Source organism: Amblyomma mixtum, chromosome 2 (assembly GCF_055824585.1).
Source record: "Amblyomma mixtum isolate Tamu chromosome 2, ASM5582458v1, whole genome shotgun sequence".
Classification (NCBI taxonomy): Eukaryota; Metazoa; Arthropoda; class Arachnida; order Ixodida; family Ixodidae; genus Amblyomma; species Amblyomma mixtum.
The window spans coordinates 44,874,047-44,886,762 of NC_143013.1; the positions used below are offsets into that span (position 1 = coordinate 44,874,047).

Here is a 12,716-nt window from a genome sequence, read left to right on the forward strand (position 1 = left end):
ACAGAGGCTAAGGGCTGTTCAGATAATTGTCACTGATAGTCATTATTCTGACATAGTACTTCTCGTTACTTCAAGGCTCAAGTGAAAAGGTTTTAAACCAATCCTTGTATGGTCTTTTTCAGTTGCCACATTCGGAGCTGTTTCAACTCATTTAATTAGTTGCGGCAGGGTAACACAAAGCTTTATTTTTCACTGAGACAGGCTCTTTCGAGATGTGTGAGCCTACGCATAGCATGGCACAGACAGCAGGCATTTCATATCTGTAAACATTTTCATATTGGGAAATGGAGTTTATTTGACACAAAAAGGCATCAGGCATGCTTTATACAATAAGCAGCTGCTCAAAACTAGCAATGACTAAGATTAAAATCGACTTTGGCATTACTCTTGGGGTACTACTCGTGCTTGAGTGGAATAGCATTCACTGGGGAAGGTCCCACGGTGACATGCTCAGCAATACTTTTTGCAAAGGGCCTCGTGAAGCTTTTCTGTTAACCAGGCTTACAGTTGCCTGTGCCTTGCCTCTCTCTCTCTCTGACACCACACACGGTAGTTTCAGAAATGAACACCTTTATATATGTACAGGAAATAAAAGGGTAGCACTCAGGCATGGGGCACGCTTTCTGCCATGCACAGCAGTTTTTAATTGACATCTCTGATTAAAATCACGTTTTGCATCACAGTCTATGCTGCTTTCTTGCAAAAAATAAAATAAAGATGAAGCAACTGTTATTCTGTGACCTGCACTGACATGGAGTTTTGCTCAGACGAGCTTGAAATGGCATAAAAGACCCCAGTGGTCACTTGGGAAGCATCTGTGTGGTTTCAGCCTCTCTAGTCCCACCAGGCCGAAGAAAGCTGGCACCATAGTGATGGGGTTTGCAGCTCTCATGTAGACGCGGTCGAAACGGCAGCGCGGCTTGAAGCGCCCATTCCAGGTCACATTGTCGTTGCGTATCATGTCCCACGTGTAGCGGACTTCCTTGCGATGGCCACATGATTCCCAGACGTCTCTCAGGCCCTCTGGCAAGCCACCCAAGTCACCGACCTGAACCAAATCAGCACATACTTTTTGTTCACACCATATCCGTAAAGCAATCGAATGCAAGGCAGAGCAGTGCAATAAAGATTGGTGAGGGGACACTTCAGCTCTGCCTTAAGGGCATGACGCTCTAGTGTACTGCGTTAAATTCCTTATATGCAGAATACCATTCTCCACTTCACATTCATAGATCCTTGGGAGTCCTCGTACCCCTCCTGGTGCAGTGGTGCAGCAATTAGCGACGCACTACTGCCCTGCGAATCTGCGATGTCAGGTGTTCCCAGCGGTTGGCCTTGTGCAGCCCAGCTTGATCTTCCCGAGGGACCAATTATTAATTTAAGTGCCACCTGCCATGATGGGCAGATTGTGATTATGCCACAAGGTCACGTGACCTAAGTGGCCCACCTGCCTCCTTGGTTGCTCTCTGCTGGCATCACCTGCCAGAGCCATGCTCGTGATTTTTGCTCGCAACTCCAACACTGGATTTTTCGGACAACAAGGCCTTTAACACTATCACATTAAAAACAAGAACAATTTCTGTGAGGGTTCACAGTCAACAGATAAATGCATGAATGCCAGGTGGAAAGGGAAGCTGTGTATAGTACTTAGGGGTCTGATTCATTTTTTATGGTAAATGTATGCGGCAATTGCATTACGTGGTCAGGCCAGGTCAGAGAGCTCAGCCTCAGACTTCCCTGGCGCAGGCTCTGGCCGTATTTCAGCTGAGCTCTTGGCAAATTTGTAACTACTGTCTACTTTTACTGGTCACACTTGCACAACCATTATAGATACCATGAAATGGGTGTACATATGTTAAAGAGGGTATCCTTACTGCTTTGCATTATGTCACCGAGTCAATGAGCATCAGCAGGAGCATCATCACCACACCACCAGCAAGGGTCAGTAGCAGACAGATTAACTCCCAGGCTTCCACAACAATTCATCATCTTTTCAGCCTTTTGCGTCCTTCTGGACTTCCACTGTGGTCGACGTTCCTTCTTTTTCAGTTCCTAAACATTGTTCTTGTGAAGCGTTCGCTGTTTTCACAGTTCGTTCCTTGATTCATCGCAAGCAAAAAATACATATCTATCTGTTACAACCACATAAGTGATTCTGACATGAAAGCGACCAGTGAAGAAACAAGGTTCCACCTGCCATAGCATTTCAAGTCTACTGGAGATTTTCACGACCAAGAGGAAGCGCTTCAAGTGATCCAAAATGGCAGCACTACAGAGAACACCATCTGGGGTCAGCCCAGGTAGAATCTCACTTATTTTGAAATTTCAGGATATCTCGTGCTTGTTCTAAGGTCTACTTGATTTGGCTGGACTTTCTGCACGAGTTCACAAAAGTTCCTTGCCAGTGCAGGGACAGTTCTTGAGGTGTGAGTGTAGCTTGATATACTAGTGCTCTTGGTGGACCGCCTAAGCGAGTGAAAAGTGCGCAAACATTCGTCTGCTACAGCAGTGTGCTGGTGTTTGGCGCGTGACTTGACATATGTGTGGGGTTGTGCTAGTTGTATTGAACGCTATGCATTTGTTCAAAGTGACTCACCTCGTGGAGCGGCTATGAAATTTCCTACTTCTGAAAGTGATAAATTTGATACCGCCCTTTCCTTTGCATTGTGCAAAGTGGCGCAGGTTGACTGTCACAGAGTCAATGGGCACTTGAAGAGGCAGCAAACTTTGAATTCAAGAGGTTATTCAGACATCCGCCCGAGACGACCTTTGAGTTTATACGCGTGATTCAGACTGCTGCCGTTCTATCCATACTTTTGTATCACAGACCAATAACTAAACTTCCATAATGTAACTTTTTCTGAGCCCTAAATTTGCATTAATTGCAGGATCATCAACTGCTCATGATAAGAAACAAGTCAAGATCTGTACACTCCTGGGGCTCCGTGAGGGATGCCACATTGTCGTGAGCAAAAAAAAAATTAAAAGTGCACTCTCCAATAAACAAAAAGCATGCCAAATTCCCCCCCCCCCCGCCCCCCCACACACACACACACATGCGCGCACACACACACACACACACAAAATGAAGACCAAAAACTACAACCCCATGTACACTCTGCTTTATCTACCACCATGTTCAATGAGGTTTTAACTGCAACCTGCAGTGGCAAACTAGCTCCATGGTTTCCCAGTACTGTGGCATCTGCATTTCCTTTTAAAGATCTCTGCAATGCATTGCATCATAATGCTCATTCATTATTGAGCAGTAAGATTAATCTTATGAAACACACTATGCACAGCTAGCGCCGAAACATACATGCCTTCTTGGGGCTCTTGCAGCACCACAGAGCTCTGAAGTAGGGGTTTCAAACTGGGTTTCGGAGAACCCAAAACATATTTGGGGGGGGGGGGGGTTACCCCAGCACCCAAATCCATGCGCACCTCAACTGTGCCTTTCCTTTCCGCACTTTACTTTGGGCCTAATCACACTGCAATTCTACACTGCACTGTTTCACTGTATAGCCAGTCATTATCGATAGAATCTGGGCATTTTTTTGAGGCGCCACGTGTCTGCATACTCCTTTCACATGCGTGTCAGCCAAGTAGGAATGGAAGCCAAAACATGCGGAGTTCCTCATCACTTTTCGCAAGCCACTGGGCTTCACAAAGACTAAAAAGAACCCCTGCTCTGAAAGAGTAAGGACGACGGTGCCCTTCAGTGGCGATGAAAAACAGGTCATGATGCATAATAGAAGCCTGTTGTGGCCTCTACAATTCGGACATCTGTACCGAACAATGCGCATAATGAAGGAATTTTCTTCCCTATAGCTATCACTGCAAAAACTAAATATACAATAAGCAGGAAGGGCCCCTTTGTACCTCACTGTCTCGCAAATTCAGGTCACCACCAAAGATGACGGTCCTCTCGGCAGGCTCCTTGAGGCACTTCCTGAAGCACTTGTACAGCTGCACTTTCCGTGCTTCTGAAAAGTCGGCGGTGCTCTCCAAGTGGGTGTTCATCAGTGTGATTGGGTAGCCTCTAAATGATGCCTGCAAAAGTGACGCTAGGTAAATGGGGCAGGCCTGCATCCAAAGTCAATGCCCTGACAACGCACATCATGGCAAAACACAAAACACTTGTAATCAAAACCGGTTGCGGCTGCTTGACACAAACTAGGGATTTCGGGAGGCGGTAATGTGCTGTGGTTGTTTGCGAACGGGGGGATTTCACTGGACGACAACGTTGGATCTAGATCGACGTGATGTGGGACCGCAGCAGTGATGACGATGGCAGCACTAGTGAGGACGATGGGGCAAGTGTGGACGAGTAGTCCAGTGACTGATACATTTTCGTCTTGAAATATGCCCACAGGTGCGCCCCCTCTTTTTTTCCTGACACACGATATGGGGGTCGACTTACTATCGTTTAAATATGGTACTTTTTTGGGGGCAGTTTGCGACAGAAATTTTCAGTTATGGCACACTATAAAAAGAACACTGATGCCAACAGCAATGCCACTTTCCTTGGAGAAAGCACACTTTACATGATGACATCAATTTTTATTTTTAATGGCGCTAGGGAATAGGGAAGCCTGGCCAAAGAGCACCATGGCTAACATGTCTGCAGTCCGCATGAGGCATTGTCAAAGATCCATTTCCTTAAGCATTTCACCCTAGAAAAACCCGACCACCAGCAGGCTGGGGGAAAGCTTGCATCCACAAAATCCGTGAGTGTACAAGCCAGCAGTGGGGACCGAACCTCACACCTCCTGCATACGGGTGGATGCTCAAACTATTAGGCTGCCGCTGTGGGGCAAGTCCACCAATCGCTATAAGAGCCACCTTTTTCAACAGGCAGTGACTGCAAGGCAGCGCATATGTTCCTGGCTGTTGTCTTCATACAACAGCCTGTCGAGGAACTTTACCTGTGTGACTCTTAGTGGCGCATCGTAATAAAGTTGTTTCTCTTTCTCTTTTACCTGGGCTGCGAGGTGCAATATGCCACAACCAAAAGCTTCTGGACTGCCCAAAGACAGCATTGCCCATGTGGTCTCCTCACAGTGGCGGTGTAGTGCAGTCGTCATCATTTCTGTGCCCCTAGGCAGGGCAAGAAGTCTAGCAACTTTTCAGAGAACATGCTTTAAGCTGGAAAAAGCACACTTCAAAAAGGCCTTAAGACCACAAGAATGCAGCCCTCACCTTAACATAAGTAACATTCCTTCCCATCGCAGTGTTTGAGAAGGGATATATGACATGGCACTCGTAGTCGACCGTTGCCTTCCTAAGCAGCGTAACTGTGAAGTACTCAATGGTGTTTCCAAGGATGCACTTGTAGCCAGGCAGGAGTGTCTCAAAGAGGTCAGCTGAAGCAGGCACCACTTCCTGGAGGAACACCACGTCGATGTTGTTGCTAAAAGGAGCATGCAGAGTTTGAGTACAGTAGGTTACAGTAGCACAGCATACTCGCAAGCAATCTGTGCCCAGCACAGAGAATGTATCATGTATCCTACCCATATGCCTTCACAACAAAGTTAGCAGTGCAAAGATATACTCTGCTAAACTGAAGAAGGAGGTTAAGAACAGCTTCAAGAGTTAAGAATAGCCAAGCGTGAAAGGAACAGAGCCTAGACACCTGTATAAAACTGGCCTCTTTGCACATGCGCAAAGACAACACTGATGGTTAGCTCTTATCCGATTTAGGTACATTACAAGCAGAAAGGGCCTTTTCCTGGATTATGAGATAACTTTGAGATCATCCAACGCTAACAACTCGATGGGTGAAAAGCAAGTCAAAAGCAAGTTAAAACAAGCAAGGATTTCATGCAACTTCTGTAGAATTTGCTTCCTTTCACAGTTCAGTAAAAACTGGCACAGTTTACATTATAGAAACAAAGGTCAGCTTCTAAATGCACATCACAGGTTCCCTTCCCTTCTTCCATTCCCTTCTTCGGGAAATTTGTCAATGGAATTTTTCCTGCTGCCTATGATCCCGGGACATGACTGGCCTTATCAACAAGCACCAGATGGTGCCAATGGCTACTACCAACAGAACAGCGCAACATTATCAGACAAGAAGACCATGACGTTACAGGACTGCTACTTAAAGGGACACTGAGGAGAGCACTATTAATATTCTTTTTATAGTAAAATCCGATAGTTCGGCATGTCATGGCTTTGTTGCCACTTGGCCGGCAGCGAAAGATGCATTTATTTCTAAGAAATTTGGATTCGAAGTTGAAAAAGTTTTTCCCGCCGCTCTGATTCAAACTTGGGATTCGTCTATGACGACAGAGGACTAAGTGACGTGAAACATGACGTGCACATGACGTAACGCAGACTCCGTGATTTCTGGCTGCCAGCAGTGCGGCCTAGCAGCAGCCGAAAAGAAAGCTACCGCCGGCCGCACGTTGAAGGCATCTATCGGCTATTGCGGCCGTCGCTGCAGTCGCTTCGATTACGTTTGCACTGGCGTTTTGCCAGCGTTACGATGGATCTCGTTCTCGAAGTCGTCAACGAAGTTCTCGCAAATAGACACCTTTAGCATACCGTGTACCTTGTTACCGCTAGCGGAATACCGGGAGCCCGCCTACCGCCGGAAAACAGGCGCTGATTTGTCCCGATGCTTCAGGAGCGCGCGTAGCAGCCGGGCACGTGGCGCCATCTGGCGACGTCAAGGAGATTTGCGCATGCATTGGCTGCGCCTCAGTGATGCATGATTTCTCGGTTCCTGGTGTTGCTAGAACCATTCGTTCTAGCAACACTGTTTTGTTCTATGATCTCATCACGCTTGTACTTGCGAGTTTGGCCTGTGGTGGCGATACCTGTATTTTGGTTCTTGCTCTTTTCTAAGTTACAAGAGCTTTGTTGTCAGTATGAGTGGCGTTTTTGTAATCAGGAGCTGGTATTCTGTCGATACAAGCCAACTTCAATTTCTCCTCAGTGTCCCTTTAAGGAACTGTTTCCGCGAGGGACCCTTCAGTGCGCGCGGCACCATTTGCCAAGATGTTCTTGTTCACCATCCAGGTGAGGAAGCACTGCAGAAAATCGTGCCGTAGCAGTAATGTCTGCCTACATTTGCTGTCGTGCCCACAGCCTTTGCCTGCCTGGCTCTGTGATCTGTCAGTTTCCTTGCAGTCCCTGTTGCTGCTAGCAAGGTATGTTGAGACTAATCCTGGGCCCGATGACATAACGCTTTAGAAACAACTCAATTGCAAAAGACATCCAGGAGATAAAGAATGAAAAAATAATAACCAATCGAAAGCTAGGAGCCAACTAGATAAAAAGCTGAGAAAAATTGACAAAATGGAATAACAGGTCTTGGAACGTGTGGAAAGGGTTGACAAACTCAAACAACTGGTTGGTTTTGTCCGTGACAAAAAAAGTCGACAAATTAGATAACGGAGATTGCAGGTGAAACCTTGTCGTATATGGTGTTAAGGAACACGAAAATGAGACGCGCTGTTGAGAAAACATAATGTGCGAATCAAAAAGGGCTGGCATAAAAAGAATCCACCGTCTTGGGCGTAAGCAAGCGACTGACAATCCTAAGCACAGACCTGTTATTATGAAGTTATTTGACTACTGGGATAAAGCCAATATACTCAGTAACTGCAAAAAGCTATGGAATGGAATACTTTATTCGCGAGGATTTTTCATGCACAGTTAGGGAAGTTAGAAAGAAGCCACAGGAAAGAACAAAAGTGCATTGTGACCAGAAAGACAAAAGTTTTTGTCATACGATAAAGTCAAAATAAAAAACTACCTATACATCTGGGATGATAAATCAATGACACAGCAGAAGTTAAAAAAACAAAACAAAATAGAAGCACTGTCGACAGACCAGCCATGCGAACTCGAAACCGCCACTGACCCTAAGTGTTCTCTATGTTAATGCGCGCAGCCTACTAAACAATGTTAAGCCGCTGGAAGCGAATTTGATCGCTCTTGAACCTGACATCACCTGTGTGACCGAGACATGGCACAAAAAAAAGCACAACTACATACAAGGCACTTAGATGTATCACAACATGCCTCAGATAATGCAAGAATTTTTGCAGTGTTCAGCTAGGAATTCTACTTGTAAAAAGCTCAGAGTCAAACCTCCTGGAAATGAAACAAAAGTGCTTTGGAATGGTTTGTATGTTCTGTTGCATTAAAGCTATCTTATATAATTTTAGCCGGTCAACTTCTTCTAGATAGTGCAACATGCTCAAAAGGCACGAAACCAAAACTATTAGTTCCCCAGTGATATAAAGGCCCCTACAGCCAGAGAAGCAAGTGTCACTCTTACCTTTCAATGGTTGAACAGACGGCTTTCGCGCGAAGCACCAGGTTCTTTTCATCGATACCATCTGTATTCCACGTGATCAGTTTCAATGCATTGGGAAGACCTTGTGTGGCAGCCGTAGACCTCGATCCATTACTGGAGCTGGTGGCTGCTTCGGCAAATATGGCGGTCGCAGCTGCCGCGAGACTTGGACGGCTGCCACTGAACATGGGAAAGCACACAAGTGTTAATGGAAAAAAGCAAATGCAACATTAACCACTCTGGCCCTGTTGATGTTTCAGTGCAGAGCAGTGAGTCCAAAAATTTTCGCAACTTCCAAGCACATTCGAGAAGTGATACAGAGCCACTTCTTGAACGGTGCTGATCGTATCTTTTTTTTTTTCAAACGGTGCTGATCGTATCTTCTTTCTTTTTTAACAGAATTTTTCACTGCCATATGGGTAAAATTATTTACAGAATATTTTTTTTCTTTCCCCAATGGTACCGGTGGTCAAAAGTGGGTGCAGCAGGCATAACAAGCTGCCTATGGCCAGTGTTTTTCTTCACAGTTTACCCAAAAATAAACCTACATTATTTGATCTGAGTGCAAACAAGAAAATCAAAACAGCTCAATCAGAGCATTGAGGCTATGCACAGAGAAATTCATGTACTGGTTGGGAATCCCTCAGAACTCAACAAAAAACAGAATGGAGCTGGGTGAAATGATGTTTATGCCAACACTAACGAATCCAACCACATAGAAAAAAAAAATTTAGATGCCTTCTTAACCACCTTTGTAAAAAGAAGAAAATGCATTTAGGTCGCCTGCTATAGTATCCTCAATAAGTGTCTAATGTTCTCACGATTTTCACACCAAAAATCCAGTTAGAACCCGACTGCATTGCCTTCAAAGGTATAGCATGCATGAGTCGATCACCTTCTGGAATGTTCCAGTAACTTCCATTGGATTATCCTATGGAATTATACTAATTCACCCACTGATCCCCACTAATCCACCTGAATCCCTTTTCTGGGGTGGGCCTACTTCCAAAATTTTGGGGGTCCTTTGGAATTCTTGAGGGTGGGCGAACTTCCAAATTTGGGGAGTCATAAAATTTTCAAAACTGGCAATGGCCTAAGATTGGTCCACTGGTGGTCACGTGGTGTTGACCTAACGAACCACTTATTGATAGATTGTATTGATAGATTGTGGGGAGCCCTCATGCCATGACTGGCACAGTGGTGCAGCAGTTAAGTAATGCGCCACTGCCAAGGTAGGTGGCTGTTTCATACACAGCCACCGATGAGGCTTGTGAGACCCGGGTTGCTCTTCCCGAGCTCTCATAAGGCTCATGAGCAGTGCCATGGTGGGCAGGTCACGTGACACCCTCACAAGGTCAAGTGACCCCTCTCGACCAATCAGTAAATTTTGTAACAGAGAAAACAAAGATTTATTGTGAGACGACAACCTAAATGCTATCACATTAAAAAAAAAGGACATCTCTTAAACACCTGCCATTTACTCCAGCACCCTCTTTTCTTTATACTTCTCTTCTTCCACGTAGTCATGCAGAAAAGGAGCACCTAATATTCATGCCTGTTGCAATGCTGGAATGCAAATATCACGTCTTGTGGCTTATAAGCTGCAAATGCAATTTACTGACTGCCACTCGCAATGCTGAAAATGACTTCAGAATGACAACGGTAGGAAATAGTGACCACAAAAAGCAGTGTTTTAACAAGATACATTGCTAAACATTCAAAAACAAAACCCAGCAATCTACGCAGGTTCATAATAGTTTAGGATGTTTTATTAGCAGCGCAAAGAATTCGCCTGACTGTTATCAGCAATGTGGTAAAGAGACACTGCTTTGTGAGGATGGTGAACTGAATCTCAGTTATAGGACCACACCAACTTCTGTCATGGCCACTTTGGAGAAAATTCAGTAAAAATTTCACCTGCTCATGGCGTTAACATTGCACCACTAGTTAAAAAAAATTAGAGCAGCCTTTGTTCTGCTGCATGACATGCCTTCATTTCCTGCTTTCTTTCCTTTCTGTTCTATTATTGTAATGCTCCTGTAGCTGATGTGTGGATATGCTAATATTGCATTCATTCCTCAAAAAACTCTAGTTTTAGATCTTCAATGAACTATATGCTAGTTGGCACTGCTACAGAAACCTTGAGCTAACACTTCCAAAACTATGGTTATGAGAGAATCAGCTGCCGCGGACTGCTGACCCGAAAGACGTGGGTTCGACCCCGGCTGCAGCAGTCGAATTTCGATGGAGGTGAAATTCTACAGGCCCATGTACTGTGTGATGTCAGTGCATGTTAAAGAACCCTAGGTGGTAGAAATTTCCGGAGCCCTTCCCATTGGCATCCCTTATAGCCTGAGTCGCTTTGGGACGTATAAACTTTGGAGTCGCTTTGGGACGTGATTGAGCGAATCACAATCTGCAACCCCAACATTTTTAACCTTACTCCTAGTGTTTTTCTATCCTTGCAACCAAAAGTATCCACACAAAGTAAAACAAAGCTTACTCCACAACGAGGACCACATCCGCACGGTTGTCATCTCCAGATACCCTGACAGCACCTTTGTTCTTCCTGTCTTCAAAAAAGTCATTGATGGACCTCTGAAAAACAACGGCCAGGACATGTCTCAGCTAGAGACAAAATTCACGTGATGCAATTGAGTGATATGATATGCGCTGCGTGCAAGCTGCAATCAAAGCAAGCAAACAATACAGCTTTGCATGCTAGCTCTGTGACAATGTCAGCCTGAATAGACCACACCTACCTCTCGTAATTGTATTTTCCCCTTCAGTAAAAAGATGTTCGTTTTTTTTTTACATTAAAATTGAGCACCGAGCGTTAGCACTGGTGTGTTTCTTTTCCTTGTCCTTTGTCTGGAGTGCGCTGACTAGTTTCCGTGAATGGCTGCTGAGCAAGAGTACGAGGGTTCGATCACGGTTGCGTTTTGAGGATGGGGGAAAAAAAATACTCTAAGCAAAGATACACTTGTGTTAAGACTTCGGTGCACATTAAGGAACCACATTGGAGTTGAAATTAGTCCACAGCAAATCACTATGGTGTGCCACATAGCCCATAGTGTTGCTTTGGCAAGTAAAAAAAAAAAACACTAATTAATCCAAAACAATAACGCCTGCAACGCTCACGAAAAAGTTGGTCGGACTGTAGCACTAACTGCTCGGTGCATCAGCGGTGATTTGTCGGACACGCTTTCACATCATGAACGGACATCACTTATAGAATTTAGTGATTACGATAAATAAATCAGTAAACAGCATGGCGCCCGTCAGACATCACAATATGAGACAAACAATTTCAGACAGTGAAACCCTGGAGTAAGGAAAATGCGTGACAACAGATCCGTACGTCAGTGAAACGATGAAACGTAAAACTAACACGGCCACTGCCTCAGCTCAAGAAAGTTTCTGTGAAAGCATTAATTAAATCTTACACCTCAGAACACACTATCTTAGAGTAGCAACAAAGGTGCGACATAAGATCCTGTCAAGTCGATCGCTCCCCAGCGTACAATCTTTAGGAAACTTAGACACAATGCGAACGGTTGCCTGAGAAAAGCTACCAATGAAGGTAAATATCTTGTTCTACCGACGTTGCCCCCATTGAATTCAAACTTACAGCTTATTAATCAGACAGACCCTTTGGTCGAAAAGAACACGGTCTGGCCCTCCTTAATTCTAACTCCGACTAATTCGAACAAAGTTTCTGTCCCGTTGAAGCTCGAATTATCGAAATTGGTTCGAAGCATTGCAATTCCAAACATCGAGGATGGCAAACGTAGGGTTAAGTACTTCCACCGCGGCTTACCTCAAGGTTCCAGGACCTGTCTTGAAGGTAAAACTGAGCACAAGCGGTGTCCGTTTGTGTTATTGCAGCAAATTCTTCGCAGAGCTGTTGGCATACCTTGCCGTCAGGTATGTCATCATCAGTGTCGGAGCTGCTCATAGTTAAAGCGCTAAAGACAAGGGGCTCTTACTTGCAACAGGCAACGCTACACAAAAACCATGCCGCGCTTTTTGAGACAAACAGTACAAACGTAAAATGACAGCTCCGCAGATTGGCTCGGATAGGCTTTGAACTTCCCACCCTTGGCTCTTTGCATTATCATCACCATCCTTTATAAACAAAAAGTGGATGGACATGGAGGAAAAAAATTAAAACCGACGATTACGTTACTCTGCTGTTCCAGCTGTTCCAGCTTTTCGATAGATTGAGGCAAAGAATTCGAGCAAGGCGTGTATCACGGCTGCTTGATGCAAAGCGCAAAGAACTCTATGGCGCAAAGCGAGTGCATGTATGTATAGTACAATTACAGACAACTTGTTATTTTTCACACATATTCCTTCTCCAAGAAACACTCCACTAACAGTTCTTGATTGTCATGAAGGAAGC

General features: G+C 44.9%; 1 protein-coding gene across 1 annotated transcript; it reads right to left on the reverse strand.

Moving 5' to 3' along the window:
* Positions 1-610: 610 nt before the first annotated feature.
* LOC149359182 (tyrosyl-DNA phosphodiesterase 2-like) lies at positions 611-12,390 on the reverse strand. The gene is made up of 6 exons (XM_089571433.1): positions 12,132-12,390; positions 10,815-10,909; positions 8,294-8,491; positions 5,203-5,413; positions 3,883-4,053; positions 611-1,048 (listed from the first exon to the last, which is right to left on the reverse strand). The coding sequence occupies exons 1-6, from the start codon at positions 12,267-12,269 to the stop codon at positions 764-766; spliced, it is 1,098 nt and encodes a 365-aa protein (XP_089427559.1). The 5' UTR covers positions 12,270-12,390; the 3' UTR covers positions 611-763.
* Between the last annotated feature and the right edge of the window lie 326 nt (positions 12,391-12,716).